Here is a 19029-nt window from a genome sequence, read left to right on the forward strand (position 1 = left end):
CATTATATGGGGCATCTATGGGGCCATAACTACATGGAGCATTATATGGAGCATCTATGGGGCCATAACTGCATGGAGCATTATATGGGGCATCTATGGGGCCATAACTGCATGGAGCATTATATGGAGCATCTATGGGGCCATAACTGCATGGAGCATTATATGGGGCAGCTTGTTGTGAACTCTGTTTTTGGGCTCCCTCTTGTGGTCACAACTGGTACTGTGTGAGTGCTGTCTTTGAGCTCCCTCTGGTGGTTCTTTGTGTCATTCTGCAGGTCTGAGGCTGGATCAGCTGTCTCGTTATTTGTTAGCTGGTTCCTATTTAGTTCACCTGGACTCTCAGTTGTTGCCTGCTGTCAATGTCCTCAGTGCTATTTTGGAGCTCTCCTGCAGTCCTTCGTTATCAGTCTCTTCAAGAGAAGCTAAGTTTTGCTTGGTTCATTTTTTGACCATCAGTGGTCATATGTATCTTGGTTTATTTTTGTTTCTTGTCCAGCTTGCTAATATGTGATTTCCTTGCTTGCTGGTAGCTCTAGGGGGCTGAGTTTCTCCCCTCACACCGTTAGTTGGTGTGGGGGTTCTTGTATTCTCAGCGTGGATATTTTGCATAGGGTTTTTTACTGACTGCACAGTTCCTTATCTGTCTTCTGCTATCTAGTATTATTGTGCCTCATTTGCTGAATCTGTTTTCATTCTACGTTTGTGTTTTCCCCTTACCTCAAAGTTATTATTTGTTGGGGGCTTCCTATATCTTTGGGGTGATTTCTCTTGAGGCAAGTGAGGTCTTACTTTCCCTCCAGGAGTAGATAGTTTCTCAGGCTGCGTCGAGACGTCCAGGATTTTTAGGTACGTTCACCGGCTACCTTTAGTGTGTTGGTTAGGATCAGGTTTGCGGTCAGTCCAGTTACCACCTCCCTAGAGCTCGTGTCTATGTTCATTAACTTAGCTAGTCCGTTTGGTGATCCTCAGTCACTAGGATCATAACAGTACAGCAGGCCAGAAGTGTTTAATGCATCGCAGAAGTGGGATAAGAGAAGCCCTGAGTACAATTTTTTTTTTTTTTCCTCTCTATATTTGCTGCAGTCTGTCCAGCTTCTCTCATCCCCTTAATCTCTGGGTGGTTTTGTGTTCAGCTGCAGACATGGATATTCAGAGTCTGACTTCTAGTGTGGATCATCTTGCTGCAAGGGTGCAAAGCATTCAGGATTTTGTTGTTCATAGCCCTATGTCAGAGCCAAAAATACCTATTCCTGAGTTGTTTTCTGGAGATAGATCTAGGTTCCTGAATTTTAAGAATAATTGTAAATTATTTCTATCTTTGAGACCTCGTTCCTCTGGTGATTCCGCTCAGCAAGTTAAAATTGTTATCTCCTTGTTACGTGGCGACCCTCAAGATTGGGCTTTCTCTCTGGTGCCAGGAGATCCTGCATTGCTGAATGTGGATGCGTTTTTTCTGGCGCTTGGATTGCTTTATGAGGAACCTAATCTTGAGAACCAGGCAGAAAAGGCCATGCTGGCTCTTTCTCAGGGCCAGGATGAAGCTGAGGTGTATTGTCAAAAATTTCGGAAATGGTCGGTGCTTACTCAATGGAATGAGTGTGCCCTGGCTGCAAATTTCAGAGAAGGTCTTTCTGAAGCCATTAAGAATGTTATGGTGGGGTTCCCCACGCCTGCAAGTCTGAATGACTCAATGGCTTTGGCCATTCAGATTGATCGGCGTTTGCGGGAGCGCAAATCTGCGCACCATCTGACGGTGTTTTCTGAACAGAGACCTGAGTCTATGCAATGTGACCGAGTTCTGACCAGAATTGAGCGGCAAAATCATAGAAGTCAAAATGGGTTGTGCTTTTACTGTGGTGATTCAACTCATGTTATCTCAGCATGCTCTAAGCGCGTTAAAAAAATCGCTAAACCTGTCACCATTGGTACTATACAGCCTAAATTCATTTTGTCTGTTACTTTAATTTGTTCTTTGTCATCCTACTCGGTTATGGCTTTTGTGGATTCGGGTGCTGCCCTGAATCTGATGGATTTGTCATTTGCCAGGCGCTGTGGTTTTGTCCTGGAGCCTTTGGAATTCTCTATTCCACTAAGGGGAATTGATGCTACACCATTGGCTGAGAATAAGCCTTAATATTGGACTCAAGTGACCATGTGCATGACTCCTGTGCATCAGGAGGTGATTCGCTTTCTTGTGCTGCATAATTTGCATGATGTTGTCGTGTTGGGTCTGCCATGGCTGCAGGCCCATAATCCAGTTCTGGATTGGAAAGCTATGTCTGTGTCAAGTTGGGGTTGCCAGGGGATTCATGGCGATGCTCCTTTGGTATCAATTGCTTCTTCCACTCCTTCTGAGGTCCCTGAGTTTTTGTCGGACTACCAGGATGTATTTGATGAGCCCAGATCCGGTGCCCTGCCTCCTCACAGGGATTGTGATTGTGCTATAAATTTGATTCCTGGTAGTAAGTTCCCTAAGGGACGACTTTTTAATTTGTCTGTACCAGAACATGCCGCAATGCGGAGCTATATAAAGGAGTCTTTAGAAAAGGGACATATTCGCCCGTCCTCCTCCCCTCTTGGTGCAGGATTCTTTTTTGTGGCCAAGAAGGATGGTTCTCTGAGACCTTGTATAGATTATCGTCTTCTAAATAAAATCACGGTCAAATTTCAGTATCCTTTGCCATTGTTGTCTGATCTGTTTGCTCGGATTAAGGGATCCAGTTGGTTCACCAAGATAGATTTTCGTGGTGCGTATAACCTTGTGCGCATTAAGCAGGGGGATGAATGGAAAACAGCATTTAATACGCCCGAAGGCCATTTTGAGTACTTGGTGATGCCTTTTGGACTCTCTAATGCTCCTTCTATGTTCCAGTCCTTCATGCATGACATCTTCCGAGAATATCTGGATAAATTCATGATTGTGTATCTGGATGACATTTTGGTCTTTTCTGAGGACTGGGAGTCCCATGTGAAGCAGGTCAGGATGGTATTTCAGGTCCTGCATGCTAGTGCCTTATTTGTGAAGGGCTCAAAATGTCTCTTCGGAGTACAGAAGGTTTCCTTTTTGGGTTTTATTTTTTCTCCTTCTACTATTGAGATGGACCCAGTCAAGGTCCAGGCTATTCATGACTGGACTCAGCCTACATCTGTTAAGAGTCTTCAGAAGTTCTTGGGTTTTGCTAATTTTTACCGTCGCTTCATTGCTAATTTTTCTGGCGTGGTTAAACCCTTGACGGATTTGACCAAGAAGGGTTCTGATGTGACTAATTGGTCTCCGGCGGCCGTGGAAGCCTTTCGGGAGCTGAAGCGCCGGTTTTCTTCGGCTCTAGTTTTGTGTCAACCTGATGTCTCTCTTCCTTTTCAGGTCGAGGTTGATGCTTCTGAGATTGGAGCAGGGGCTGTGTTGTCGCAGAGAAGCTCTGATTGCTCTGTGATGAAGCCTTGTGCTTTCTTTTCAAGAAACTTTTCGCCTGCCGAGCGGAATTATGATGTTGGTAATCGGGAGTTGTTGGCTATGAAGTGGGCATTTGAGGAGTGGCGACATTGGCTTGAGGGAGCTAAGCATCGTGTAGTGGTCTTAACTGATCACAAAAATCTGATTTATCTCGAGTCTGCCAAGCGGCTGAATCCTAGACAGGCTCGTTGGTCGTTGTTTTTCTCCCGTTTCGATTTCGTGGTCTCGTACCTGCCTGGTTCGAAGAACATGAAGGCTGATGCTCTTTCTAGGAGTTTTGTGCCTGACTCTCCGGGAGTTTCAGAGCCGGCTGGTATCCTCAGAGAGGGAGTGATTTTGTCTGCCATTTCCCCAGATTTGCGACGAGTGCTGCAGAAATTTCAGGCGGATAGACCTGACCGTTGCCCACCAGAGAGACTGTTTGTCCCAGATAGATGGACCAGCAGAGTTATTTCCAAGGTTCATTCTTCGGTGTTGGCAGGCCAACCTGGGATTTTTGGTACCAGAGATTTGGTGGCTAGGTCCTTCTGGTGGCCTTCCTTGTCGCGGGATGTGCGTTCCTTTGTGCATTCCTGTGGGATTTGTGCTCGGGCTAAGCCTTGCTGTTCTCGTGCCAGCGGTTTGCTTTTGCCTTTGCCTGTCCCGAAGAGGCCTTGGACGCACATTTCCATGGATTTTATTTAATGTGGTTCGCTTGCACGGCATCCCTGAAAATATTGTGTCTGACAGAGGATCCCAGTTTGTGTCCAGATTTTGGCGGATCTTTTGTGCTAAGATGGGCATTGATTTGTCTTTTTCGTCGGCCTTCCATCCTCAGACGAATGGCCAAACCGAGCGAACTAATCAGACCTTGGAAACTTATTTGAGATGTTTTGTTTCTGCTGATCAGGATGATTGGGTGACTTTTTTGCCATTGGCCGAGTTTGCCCTTAATAATCGGGCTAGTTCTGCTACTTTGGTTTCGCCTTTTTTCTGCAATTCTGGTTTTCATCCTCGGTTTTCCTCGGGTCAGGTTGAGCCTTCTGACTGTCCTGGGGTGGATTCTGTGGTGGATAGGTTGCAACAGATTTGGAACCATGTGCTGGACAAATTGAAGTTGTCACAGGAGAAGGCTCAGCGCTTTGCCAACCGCCGTCGCGGTGTGGGTCCCCGACTTCTTGTTGGGGATTTGGTATGGCTGTCTTCTCGGTATGTTCCTATGAAGGTTTCCTCTCCTAAATTCAAGCCTCGCTTCATCGGTCCTTATAAGATTTTGGAAATCCTTAACCCGGTGTCATTTCGTTTGGAGCTCCCAGCGTCGTTTGCCATTCATAACGTGTTCCATAGGTCTTTGTTGCGGAGGTATGTGGTGCCTGTGGTTCCTTCTGTTGAACCCCCTGCTCCGGTGCTGGTTGAGGGCGAATTGGAGTACGTGGTGGAGAAGATCTTGGACTCTCGTATTTCTAGACGGAGGCTTCAGTATTTGGTTAAGTGGAAGGGCTGTGGTCAGGAAGATAATTCCTGGGTTGTCGCCTCTGATGTTCATGCGGCCGATTTGGTTCATGCCTTCCATGTGTCTCATCCTGATCGCCCTGGGGGTTTTGATGAGGGTTCGGTGACCCCTCCTCAAGGGGGGGTACTGTTGTGAACTCTGTTTTTGGGCTCCCTCTTGTGGTCACAACTGGTACTGTGTGAGTGCTGTCTTTGGGCTCCCTCTGGTGGTTCTTTGTGTCATTCTGCAGGTCTGAGGCTGGATCAGCTGTCTCGTTATCTGTTAGCTGGTTCCTATTTAGTTCACCTGGACTCTCAGTTGTTGCCTGCTGTCAATGTCCTCAGTGCTATTTTGGAGCTCTCCTGCAGTCCTTCGTTATCAGTCTCTTCAAGAGAAGCTAAGTTTTGCTTGGTTCATTTTTTGACCATCAGTGGTCATATGTATCTTGGTTTATTTTTGTTTCTTGTCCAGCTTGCTAATATGTGATTTCCTTGCTTGCTGGTAGCTCTAGGGGGCTGAGTTTCTCCCCTCACACCGTTAGTTGGTGTGGGGGTTCTTGTATTCTCAGCGTGGATATTTTGCATAGGGTTTTTTACTGACCGCACAGTTCCTTATCTGTCTTCTGCTATCTAGTATTAGCGGGCCTCATTTGCTGAATCTGTTTTCATTCTACGTTTGTGTTTTCCCCTTACCTCACCGTTATTGTTTGTTGGGGGCTTCCTATATCTTTGGGGTGATTTCTCTTGAGGCAAGTGAGGTCTTACTTTCCCTCCAGGAGTAGATAGTTTCTCAGGCTGCGTCGAGACGTCCAGGATTTTTAAGTACATTCACCGGCTACCTTTAGTGTGTTGGTTAGGATCAGGTTTGCGGTCAGTCCAGTTACCACCTCCCTAGAGCTCGTGTCTATGTTCATTAACTTAGCTAGTCCGTTTGGTGATCCTCAGCCACTAGGATCATAACAGCAGCTATGGGGCCATAACTGCATGGAGCATTATATGGAGCATCTATGGGGCCATAACTGCATGGAGCATTATATGGGGCAGCTATGGGGCCATAATTGCATGGAGCATTATATGGAGTGTTGTGAATTTACCTTTTGGCTCCCTCTAGTGGCTACTAGTGTTTTTACTCTGGGTATGTCTATCATCCCTTGTATGCTCACCTGGGTCGTTAGGTCAGGGGTGTTGCTATATTAGCTCCCTGGACCTTCAGTTCAATGCCTGGCAACGTTGATATCAGAGCTAATCTTTAGTGCTCTTGTCTACTGATCCTGGTTCCTGCTTGATTAAGCTAAGTCTGCTTTCTTGCTTTTTTGCTATTGATTTTGTTTGCATTTTTGTCCAGCTTGTACATAATCTGTATCCTGTCCTTGCTGGAAGCTCTAGGGAGGCTGGAGTTCTCCCCCCGGGCCGTTAGACGGTTCGGGGGTTCTTGAATCTCCAGTGTGGACTTTTGTTAGGGTTTTCGTTGACCATATAAGTTATCTTACTACATTCTGCTATTAGTGAGTGGGCCTCTCTTTGCTAAACCTAGTTCATCTCTGTGTTTGTCATTTCCTCTTACCTCACCGTTATTATTTGTGGGGGGCTTGTATCCAACTTTTGGGGTCTATTCTCTGGAGGCAAGAGAGGTCTTTGTTTTCCTCTTCTAGGGGTAGTTAGTCCTCCGGCTGGCGCGAGACATCTAGCGACCAACGTAGGCATGTTCCCCGGCTACTTCTAGTGTTGGCGTTAGGAGTAGATATATGGTCAACCCAGTTACCACTGCCCTATGAGCTGTATTTTTGTACTTCGCAGACTTGCTGATATCTCTGAGACCCTCGCCATTGGGGTCATAACAGTTTGCCAGGCCAGTATTAAATGTTAAATGCATTGCAGAAGCGGGATTATAAGAAAGAAAGTTCTGAGTTTTTTTTTTCTCTCTCTCATTTTTTTTTTTTCTTTTCCCCTTTACATCTGAGTGGCTTGTGATTGCTGCAGACATGAATGTCCAGACCTTGATTACAAGTGTGGGCCAGCTTGCTGCTCGTGTGCAGGGCATACAAGATTATGTTACCAGAAATCCTATGTCAGAACCTAAGATACCGATTCCTGAACTGTTTTCCGGAGACCGATTTAAGTTTAGAAATTTCAGGAATAATTGTAAATTGTTTTTGTCCCTGAGACCCTGTTCCTCTGGAGACTCCGCTCAGCAAGTGAAAATTGTTATTTCTTTTTTACGGGGTGACCCTCAGGATTGGGCTTTCTCGCTGGCGCCAGGAGATCCGGCATTGGCTGATATTGATGCGTTTTTTCTGGCGCTCGGTTTGCTTTATGAGGAACCCAATCTTGAGATTCAGGCAGAAAAAGCCTTGCTGGCTATGTCTCAGGGCCAGGACGAGGCTGAAGTGTATTGCCAAAAATTTCGGAAATGGTCCGTGCTGACCCAGTGGAACGAGTGTGCATTGGCTGCAAATTTTAGAAATGGTCTTTCTGAAGCCATTAAGAATGTGATGGTGGGTTTTCCCATTCCCACAGGTCTGAATGATTCTATGGCCCTGGCTATTCAAATCGACCGGCGGTTGCGGGAGCGCAAAACCGCAAATTCCCTCATGGTGTTGTCTGAACAGGCACCTGAATTAATGCAATGTGATAGAATCCTGACTAGAAATGAGCGGAAAATTCATAGACGCCAGAATGGCTTGTGTTACTACTGTGGTGATTCTACACATGTTATCTCAGCATGCTCTAAACGTCTTACTAAGGTTGTTAGTCCGGTCATCATTGGTAATTTGCAACCTAAATTTATTCTATCTGTAACTTTGATTTGCTCACTGTCATCGTATCCTGTCATGGCGTTTGTGGACTCAGGTGCGGCCCTGAGCCTTATGGATCTGTCATTTGCCAAGCGCTGCGGATTTGTTCTTGAGCCATTGGAAAATCCTATCCCTCTTAGGGGTATTGATTCTACGCCATTGGCAAAAAATAAACCGCAGTTTTGGACACAGGTTACCATGTGCATGACTCCCGAACATCGGGAGGTAATACGTTTTCTTGTTCTGCATAAAATGCATGATTTGGTTGTTTTGGGTTTGCCATGGTTACAGACCCATAATCCAGTCTTGGACTGGAAGGCTATGTCAGTGTCAAGTTGGGGCTGCCATGGAATTCATGGAGATTCCCTGCCCTTGTCTATTGCTTCTTCTACGCCTTCGGAAGTTCCGGCGTATTTGTCTGATTATCAGGATGTCTTCAGCGAGTCTAAGTCCAGTGCACTGCCTCCTCATAGGGAATGTGACTGTGCAATAGATTTGATCCCTGGCAGTAAGTTTCCTAAGGGGAGACTGTTTAATCTGTCGGTACCTGAACATACCGCGATGCGTTCATATATCAAGGAGTCTCTTGAGAAGGGGCATATCCGTCCTCCTTCTTCCCCTCTTGGTGCGGGATTCTTTTTTGTGGCCAAAAAGGACGGATCTTTGAGGCCTTGTATTGACTATCGGCTTTTAAATAAGATCACTGTCAAATTTCAGTATCCTTTGCCGTTGTTGTCAGATTTGTTTGCCCGGATTAAAGGTGCCAAGTGGTTCACCAAGATAGACCTTCGTGGTGTGTACAACCTTGTGCGCATTAGGCAGGGCGATGAATGGAAAACCGCATTCAATACGCCCGAAGGTCATTTTGAGTACTTGGTGATGCCATTTGGGCTCTCTAATGCACCTTCAGTTTTTCAGTCCTTCATGCATGACATTTTCCAGAAGTATCTGGATAAATTTTTGATTGTTTATCTGGATGATATTATGTTTTTTTCTGATGATTGGGACTCGCATGTGGAGCAGGTCAGGATGGTTTTTGAGATTTTGCGTGAAAATTCTTTGTTTGTAAAAGGCTCAAAGTGTCTCTTTGGTGTACAGAAGGTTCCCTTTTTGGGGTTCATTTTTTCCCCTTCTGCTGTGGAGATGGATCCAGTCAAGGTCCGAGCTATTCATGATTGGACTCAACCCTTGTCAGTTAAGAGTCTTCAGAAGTTCTTGGGTTTTGCTAACTTCTACCGTCGTTTTATCGCAAATTTCTCTAGCGTTGTTAAACCGCTGACGGATATGACCAAGAAAGGCTCTGATGTGGCTAACTGGGCTCCTGCTGCCGTGGAGGCTTTCCAGGAGTTGAAACGCCGGTTTACTTCGGCGCCTGTTTTGTGCCAGCCTGATGTCTCACTTCCCTTTCAGGTTGAGGTGGATGCTTCGGAGATTGGGGCAGGGGCCGTTTTGTCGCAGAGAGGCCCTGGTTGCTCTATTATGAGACCTTGTGCCTTTTTCTCTAGGAAGTTTTCACCGGCAGAGCGAAATTATGATGTGGGCAATCGGGAGTTATTGGCCATGAAGTGGGCATTTGAGGAGTGGCGTCATTGGCTCGAGGGTGCTAAGCATCGGGTGGTGGTCTTGACTGATCAGAAAAATTTGATGTATCTCGAGTCTGCTAAACGCCTGAATCCTAGACAGGCCCGCTGGTCATTGTTTTTCTCCCGTTTTGACTTTGTGGTCTCGTATTTACCAGGTTCTAAGAATGTGAAGGCCGATGCTCTGTCTAGGAGCTTTGTGCCTGATGCTCCTGGAGTCGCTGAACCTGAGGGTATTCTTAAGGAAGGAGTTATCTTGTCAGCGATTTCTCCAGATCTGCGACGTGTGTTGCAAAGATTTCAGGCTGGTAGGCCTGACTCTTGTCCACCTGACAGATTGTTTGTACCTGCTAAATGGACCAGCAGAGTCATTTCCGAGGTTCATTCCTCAGTGTTGGCAGGGCACCCGGGAATTTTTGGCACCAGAGATCTGGTGGCCAGGTCCTTTTGGTGGCCTTCCTTGTCAAGGGATGTGCGGTCATTTGTGCAGTCCTGCGGTACTTGTGCTCGAGCTAAGCCTTGCTGTTCTCGTGCCAGCGGGTTGCTCTTGCCCTTGCCTGTCCCGAAGAGACCTTGGACACACATCTCTATGGATTTCATTTCGGATCTCCCGGTGTCTAAAGGCATGTCTGTCATCTGGGTGATATGTGATCGTTTCTCCAAGATGGTCCATCTGGTTCCTTTGCCTAAGCTGCCTTCCTCTGCTGATCTGGTTCCTGTGTTCTTCCAGAACGTGGTTCGTTTGCACGGCATTCCTGAGAATATTGTGTCGGACAGAGGATCCCAGTTTGTTTCCAGGTTCTGGCGATCCTTTTGTGGTAGGATGGGCATTGATTTGTCGTTTTCGTCCGCTTTTCATCCACAGACTAACGGACAAACGGAATGAACTAATCAGACTCTGGAGGCGTATTTGAGGTGTTTTGTCTCTTCTGATCAGGATGATTGGGTGACCTTCTTGCCGTTGGCTGAATTTGCCCTTAATAATCGGGCTAGTTCTGCCACCTTGGTTTCGCCATTTTTCTGCAACTCCGGTTTCCATCCTCGTTTTTCCTCGGGACATGTGGAGCCTTCTGACTGTCCTGGAGTGGATTCTGTGGTGGATAGGTTGCAGCGGATCTGGAATCATGTGGTGGACAACTTGAAGTTGTCACAGGAGAAGGCTCAGCGTTTTGCCAATCGCCGCCGCGGTGTGGGTCCCCGACTTCGTGTTGGGGATTTGGTATGGCTGTCTTCTCGATTTGTTCCTATGAAGGTCTTCTCTCCCAAATTTAAGCCTCGATTCATTGGTCCTTACAAGATATTGGAGATCCTTAATCCTGTATCCTTTCGCCTGGATCTTCTGGTGTCGTTTGCCATTCACAACGTATTTCATAGGTCCTTGTTGCGGCGGTACGTTGTGCCTGTGGTTCCTTCTGCTGAGCCTCCTGCTCCGGTGTTGGTTGAGGGTGAGTTGGAGTACGTGGTGGAGAAGATCTTAGATTCTCGTCTCTCCAGGCGGAGGCTTCAGTACCTGGTCAAGTGGAAGGGCTATGGTCAGGAGGATAATTCCTGGGTGGTCGCCTCTGATGTGCATGCGGCCGATTTAGTTCGCGCCTTTCATGCCGCTCATCCTGATCGCCCTGGTGGTCTTGGTGAGGGTTCGGTGACCCCTCACTAAGGGGGGGGGTACTGTTGTGAATTTACCTTTTGGCTCCCTCTAGTGGCTACTAGTGTTTTTACTCTGGGTATGTCTATCATCCCTTGTATGCTCACCTGGGTCGTTAGGTCAGGGGTGTTGCTATATTAGCTCCCTGGACCTTCAGTTCAATGCCTGGCAACGTTGATATCAGAGCTAATCTTTAGTGCTCTTGTCTACTGATCCTGGTTCCTGCTTGATTAAGCTAAGTCTGCTTTCTTGCTTTTTTGCTATTGATTTTGTTTGCATTTTTGTCCAGCTTGTACATAATCTGTATCCTGTCCTTGCTGGAAGCTCTAGGGAGGCTGGAGTTCTCCCCCCGGGCCGTTAGACGGTTCGGGGGTTCTTGAATCTCCAGTGTGGACTTTTGTTAGGGTTTTCGTTGACCATATAAGTTATCTTACTACATTCTGCTATTAGTGAGTGGGCCTCTCTTTGCTAAACCTAGTTCATCTCTGTGTTTGTCATTTCCTCTTACCTCACCGTTATTATTTGTGGGGGGCTTGTATCCAACTTTTGGGGTCTATTCTCTGGAGGCAAGAGAGGTCTTTGTTTTCCTCTTCTAGGGGTAGTTAGTCCTTCGGCTGGCGCGAGACATCTAGCGACCAACGTAGGCATGTTCCCCGGCTACTTCTAGTGTTGGCGTTAGGAGTAGATATATGGTCAACCCAGTTACCACTGCCCTATGAGCTGGATTTTTGTACTTCGCAGACTTGCTGATATCTCTGAGACCCTCGCCATTGGGGTCATAACAATGGAGCATCTATGGGGCCATAACTGCATAGAGCATTATATGGGGCAGCTATGGGGCCATAACTGCATGGAGCATTATATGGGGCAGCTATGGGGCCATAACTGCATGGGGCATCTATGGGGCCATAATGAACTGTATGGAACATTATATGGGGCTCCTGATTCAATATGGATATTCAAAAACACAACCTACTGATGTCTCAATTAATTTTACTTTTATTGGTATCTATTTTTATTTTTGACATTTACCGGTAGCTGCTGCATCTTCCACCCTAAGCTTATACTTGAGTCAATAAGTTTTCCCAGTTTTTTGTTGCAAAATTAGGGTGGTCGGCTTATACTCGGGTCGGCTTATACTCGAGTATATACGGTAGATATGAGTGTCTGAGCAAAGGTCTTAATACTTATGACCATGTGATATCTGTTTTTCTTTTTTATTAAGTTTGCAAAAATTACTACATTTCTGTTTTTTTAGTCAAGATGGGGTGGAGAGTGTACAGTAATGAGAAAAAAATGAACTTTTTGAATTTACCAAATGCCTGCAATGAAACAAAGAGTGAAAAATTTAAAGGGGTCTGAATACTTTCCGTACCCACTGTATATAAATTTTAATGATCAATTGTTCTGATGTTTTAATACAAACTATTCACAGTACAGATATAAATGTAAAAATTAATATTCACAGTAAGCCTTTTTGGGGTATTCGCAAAGTAGGGAGTTATGTTGGGATTAAAAGTAAGATAAATGCCACAATTAAATGAACAGTGCCAGTTCAACATTAGGGTCATTCACACATTCCTTTTCGCATTTACCTTTGATAGTTTATGGTGCTGTTCACATGTCCAATTTATTTTATGCAAACTCGCAAAGACAGGTCTGATATTGATAAGAGTGTTGGATAAAAATCCCTATTGCAAGTTTATGTCATCGAGTGCTGTCCAAGTTTCACAGACCACTGGATAGGAGAAGGTAGGGAAACTTTTTATTGCTCAAGCGAAAAATACTGAAAAATTCCTACCAAACTTGGATGGCACTGATGAAAATCTATTGAGAATCTGAACAAAATTAATGAAGAGTTTTAGGCAGGTATAGAAAAGATACTGCTAAGTAAGAAAGCTTTCAAAAATAAGTGTCAATAATTTATTTTTATTAATAGACAAAATGCAAAGCGAAAGAACAAAATAGAGATCTAAATCAAATCATTATTTAATGACACCACACTTTAAAACAGCATTAAAGCATCAATATATCAAGGTACACTTGGAAACCCTTTTTAATAGGATCTTGGCAGGAAGTGTGTTCCAAACATCTTGGAGAGCTAACCACAGATCTTCAGGAAATGTAGGCTTTTTCAAATCCTTCTATTTCTTCATGTCATCCCACACAGACTCAATGATATTTATATCAGTACTGTAGGGGCCATATCAGGACACCTTTTTTTCCTTCTATACCTTCTATATGTTGAAGAGAATATTTAATTACATTAGATTAAATGAGGTTGCTTTGCTGCAGAATACTTTTGGAGCTAATATAAAACTTCCTTGATGGTAATGAATGATAGATAAGTATCCCCCTATATCTCAACACTGAGGACCGCAAAAATCAGCAACCTTGAGGAAAATAGACGCAGTGGTCAGCCAATGAAACAGGGCAGCAAATGAAAGACACGTCATGCTTACTTCCCTTCTAAATCAGAAGATGTCAACTCAGAACTGGCAGCAAAGAATGGGACCCAGCTACACCCATATATTGTTTGGAGAGGCTTTGCAGAAGTGGTCTTTGTGAAAGTATTGCAGCCAATAACCATACCTTTCATATGAAAACAAGGCCAAGTGACTTAGCTAAGCACGAAAACATAGGAACTGAGGTTAAAAAAAAAAATGGCAGAAGGTGCTTTGGACTAAAGATGAAATATTTGGCTTTTACAGATCTTAGCATGTCCTCAAAGGGCTGGAGTGCGGTACAATAGTGATTGTCTGCACATAACAGTGAAGCATGGTGGAGCTTCCTTGCAAATCTGTGGCTGAATTTCAGCAAATTTGAAGCGATGAAGGATTCCTTTTATCAGGTAATCACAAAGCACACACCATGTTCACACTCCAGGCCAGAAGGGGGAGCTCTGATCCAGTTTATGGATAGCTTCCCTATATATACATTCTGGTCTGGAGGGAAAGTCAGTTGGTGAAAGGAGACAGTTCGTGCCAGACAGCAGACTGGAGCAGTCTGAGACAGAGAGATGTGTATGGGGCCGTGCAGCCAGAGGTTCTGCAGCTCTAGGATTGAGAGAATACAGAAGGTAGAACAGCATTCTTAACTCTTAAGCAGCGTCGGTCCCCACTGACCGAATACCACAGGTGGTGTCACAAACATAAACTTTATTCAAACCCCTTTAAAGACTTTCCCTTTAACATGGTCGCCCAGGGTCACGGACCGGGTCACCGCCACCGTGACATCCCCCCTTGAGTACCGGACCCGGTACCGAGTACCTCACGGCCCTGGCGGGCGACTCATATCTATCATGCAATACCATTATAGAATTGTTTGGCTCCAAATTTATTCTGCAGCAGGACAACTACCCCAAACATACAGCCAATGTAATTAAGGACTATCTTTAGAGTAAAGAAGAACAAGAGATAATATGGCCCCCATAGGGCCTTCTCAAGATCATCGAGTCTGTCTGGGGCTACATGAAGAGACAAGGATTTGTGCAAGTCTACAGAAGATCTGCGGTTCTCCAATAGCAGGAAGGTTGTCCAAAATATGAGTTCCTTCAAAAACTGCACGTGTATCTAGAGCAGGGGTGGGGAACGTCCGGCCCGCTCTGGTGCATCCGCATTTGGTGTGGCCTGCAGCCACTTTGCCTGTTTTTTGGCCGCGGGCCCTTTAATTCTTAAGAGGTGCGTGCGGTTTTGTGTCCCACGTGCTTTTTCCATCACTGCCCAGTGGGGAGAATCCTGTGGAACAGCTCCAGGCAGGTGAGGGACAAGTTGTAATCCGGTGGGTAGTGGGGTCACAGACGGGGGAGATTATAATGGAATAATGGAGAGGTGCAGAAGTTTTGGCAGCAGATTGTTTGGAAGTAACGCTGATGATGCGTCTCCTTCTACATCGTCAGTGAGCCTGCACCAGGGAGACTGTGCACATGAACCTCCCCCGACTGGAGCCGCTGCATCAGCTCCATCCACAGGGGGTGTACCTGTCACTACTGAGCGCCCAGTGATGTGGAGAGTGGAGACCACCCATGTACACACAGAGAAGTAGCAGAGCCCAGCGTGTCGCATCCTCCTGTGTGGCTGCAGTGTGTGGGCACAGGGTAATCACAGCTTGCAGAAAGCAGGGGGGCTACCTGCAGTCCTACTTGTAGTATAAGGGGGGCTGGAGACAAACACAGCTCTGCTGTACAGGGCACATACATACATTCTATACATGTGCTGTACATATACATGCACCCTTGTGCTGTGTACCTCAGGTCCCGTGTACCACCCATGTGCTGTGTACCTCAGACTCCGTGTATCACCCATGTGCTGTGTACCTCAGGTCCCGTGTACCACCCATGTGCTGTGTACCTCAGACTTCGTGTACCACCAATGTACTGTGTACCTCAGACTCCGTGTACCACTCATGCTGTATACCTCAGGTCCCGTGTACCACCCATGTGCTGTGTACCTCAGACTTCGTGTACCACCAATGTACTGTGTACCTCAGACTCCGTGTACCACTCATGCTGTATACCTCAGGTCCCGTGTACCACCCATGTGCTGTATACCTCAGACTCTGTACCACCCTGTGCTGTATGCCTCAGGTCCTGTGTACCACCCATGTGCTGTGTACCTCAGACTCTGTGTACCACCCATGTGCTGTATACCTCAGACTCTTTACCACCCTGTGCTGTGTACCTCAGGTCCCGTGTACCACCCATATGCTGTGTACCTCAGACTCTGTGTACCACCCATGTGCTGTGTACCTCAGACTCTGTGTAAAACCCATGTGCTGTATACCTCAGGTCCCGCGTACCACCCATGTGCTGTACCTCAGACTCTGTGTACCACCCATGTGCTGTATACCTCAGGTCCCGTGTACCACCCATGTGCTGTGTACCTCAGACTCCATGTACCACCCATGTGCTGTATACCTCAGGTCCCGTGTACCACCCATGTGCTGTATACCTCAGGTCCCGTGTACCACCCATGTGCTGTATACCTCAGACTCTGTACCACCCTGTGCTGTATGCTTCAGGTCCCATGTACTGTGTACCTCAGACTCTGTGTGCCACCCATGTGCTGTATACCTCAGGTCACGTGTACCACCCATGTGCTGTGTACCTCAGACTCTGTGTAAAACCCATGTGCTGTATACCTCAGGTCCCATGTACCACCCATGTGCTGTGTACCTCAGACTCCATATACCACCCATGTGCTGTATACCTCAGGCCCCGTGTACCACCCATGTGCTGTGTACCTCAGACTTCGTGTGCCACCAATGTACTGTGTACCTCAGGTCCCGTGTACCACCCACTTGCTGTGTACCTCAGGTCCCATGAACCCCCCATGTGCTGTGTACCCCACATATGCTGTATACCTCAAGTCACGTGTACCACTCATGTGCTATGTACCTCAGGTCCCGTGTACTCCACGTGCTGTATACCTCAGGTCTCGTGTACCACTCGTGCTGTATACCTCAGGTCCCGTGAACTCCACATGCTGTATACCTCAGGTCCCGTGTAACCCACATGTGCTGTATACCTCAGGTCCTGTGTACCACTCATGTGCTGTGTACCTCAGGTCCCGTGTACTCCACGTGCTGTATACCTCAGGTCCCGTGTATCCCACATGTGCTGTATACCTCAAGTCCCGTATACCACCCATGTGCTGTTTGCCTCAAGTCCTGTGTACCACCCATATGTTGTGTACCTCAGCTCGCGTGTACCCCACATGTGCGGTGTACCTCAGGTCCCGTGTATAGTTGGCTAATGTTTAAGGGGTGGTCACCTGGTGGTCGAATATTGGTTGGGCATATTTTATGAAGCCAGCCCCCCTAGGACACTTCAATTAAAAGATGAGCGAAACAAAGGAGTGAGTAGCCTCTGGTTATGTGCAATATTTTTTTTTGCACTTTTGGAACAAAGGATTTTTCCTTTGGTAATTAATAATATTATATACTTTCCTTTTTTTTAACCTCAAACCTTCTTGGGCCAAGAAGTGTTCTTGCTGGTCACAGATAACAGAAGTCTGGAACATTGTGAATGCTGTTCCTTGGACATGGGGGTTTAACAGTGAGCAATGGTTGTGTGCCCTTAAGCAGGATATAACAGAGACTGCAATCCATAATAATCTACTTTTGATGAAATTGAGGAAGAGATTCTGAAGGAATCACCTATTTAATCTCCACTTCCAATTACACAGTATCCATTCAATTTGATGGGCTCTATTTGTATTAAAGCAAAAACTACAGTAAGTCCAATGGTGCATTAGCCTCCTTCTTCAATAGTTCTGTGCTTTAGCAAAATAAAATAGAAATGTCACAAACAGAAATATGGAAATACATTAACAAAGTGGTCAACTTATTTTTATGAAATGTATTGAAAGATTTGTACAAAAATTAAATATTTAGTTTAAAGAATAGAGAGTGTAAAGGACATACAAATCTCATGTGCACCACCTTGTGGTCAATGAAGATATGCATTTGAATAATAATTTTGCTAAGGTATACAAATAGAAAAACAAATGAATCTGTTAGTTTTGCAAAAATATCTGATCTGGAATTTCACTTGATTAAGGGGATAGTTTTCACAAATAGTTAACCTCCAATGTAACATCAATACGATCTCACAAAGGAAGCATATATTATTTCTTTATTCAGATGCATGATATGGGTGTTGGACAAAACGATCTTTAAAAAGGACATTTCAAGAAGCAACTTCCCTTAGAAAAAAAAATGATAACACCCACTTGGACTTTAAAAAAGTTAACCCATTACATGACAAATAATTTGATAATGTCTCAGCAACGAGAGATAACAAATATATATCTTTTATTCTGCTCTGCAGCCACTTTTACATCCTGTGTCCTGTTAAACATGAAACATTTGATGAAAGTTCCTCTTTAAACTATATTTAATTACTTGAGTCGCCATTAGCTAGAAATTACATGTTAAAGCTCAATTATCAGAAGACGCTAAGGGTGACAAATTTACAATATGAGACATCTCATGTCATTGTACATCTACAGGATTTCATAGGTGTCTTTGGCTCTTTGACTTTGCAATTTCTTTCTTAGCTGTGAACAAAATGCAGCAACTTCCTCCTCTTCTTTGCTATAAATAGGATTCTCAGTGCTCTGTTAAGGATAAAAACAAGGAAAACAAAATGAAAAAAAAAAGAAATGCGTATATGCTTTATTTTGTAGCAAATATTGCTTTAAAATGTGCATTAGGTTACTTCACTTTTAGTGTTAATGCTGTAGGTATTATTCAAGTGCTTCTCACTAAATTAGAATATCATCAAAAAGTTAATTTATTTCAGTTCTTCAATACAAAAAGTGAAACTCATATATAGTCATTACAAACAGAGTGATCTATTTCAAATGTTTATTTGTTGATGATTATGGCTTACAGCCAATGAAAAAACAAAAGTCATTATCTCAGTAAATTAGAATAATTAACAAAAAAACACCTGCAAAGGCTTCCTAAGCATTTAAAAAGGTCCCTTAGTCTGTTCAGTAGGCTCCACACCATGGGGAAGACTGGTGACTTGACAGATGTCCAAAAGGCATTCCTTGACACACTCCACAAGGAGGGTAAGCCACAAAAGGTCATTGATAACACTCCAAAAAAGCATTGAAATATTTTTCTCTATTTCATTACTCATGCATATACTATTACGTGGTCTGTGGTACATTTCAGTGTTACATAATAGTCCAAAAAGCTTTGAAACAATTTTCTGTATTCAGTTATTCATCCATAGGGTATTCTGTGTTCTGCGGTACATTGCTGTGGTATATAACACTCCAAAAAAGTATTCAAATATTTTTCAGTATTATATTGCTCATCTATAGATTATGATGTGCTCTAGAGTACATTTCAATGGTATATAAAACTCCAAGAATTTATTAAAAAATTTGTATGGATTTAGTTAGTCATCCATACAGTATTAGGTGCTTTATGTTACATTTCAGTTATATATAAAACTCCAAAAAAGCATTGAAAATTATTTCTGAAATCAGTCATCCATAGACTATTACAGGGCTGGGCAAACTGCGGCCTGTAGGCCACATCTGGCCCTTTGCCTCCAGAGTGTGCAGGCTG

General features: G+C 44.8%; 1 protein-coding gene across 1 annotated transcript in view; it reads right to left on the minus strand.

Moving 5' to 3' along the window:
• Positions 1-16377: 16377 nt before the first annotated feature.
• LOC143809198 (uncharacterized) overlaps positions 16378-19029 on the minus strand; it is an 88389-nt gene continuing 85737 nt past the window's right edge. Inside the window, exon 5 of the mRNA XM_077292332.1 lies at positions 16378-18062. Coding sequence (XP_077148447.1) covers positions 17949-18062 — 114 coding nt within the window. The 3' untranslated portion in view covers positions 16378-17948. The remainder of the gene's footprint in view (positions 18063-19029) is intronic.

The sequence above is a fragment of the Ranitomeya variabilis genome, chromosome 2 (genome assembly GCF_051348905.1).
Source record: "Ranitomeya variabilis isolate aRanVar5 chromosome 2, aRanVar5.hap1, whole genome shotgun sequence".
NCBI classification, from domain to species: domain Eukaryota; kingdom Metazoa; phylum Chordata; class Amphibia; order Anura; family Dendrobatidae; genus Ranitomeya; species Ranitomeya variabilis.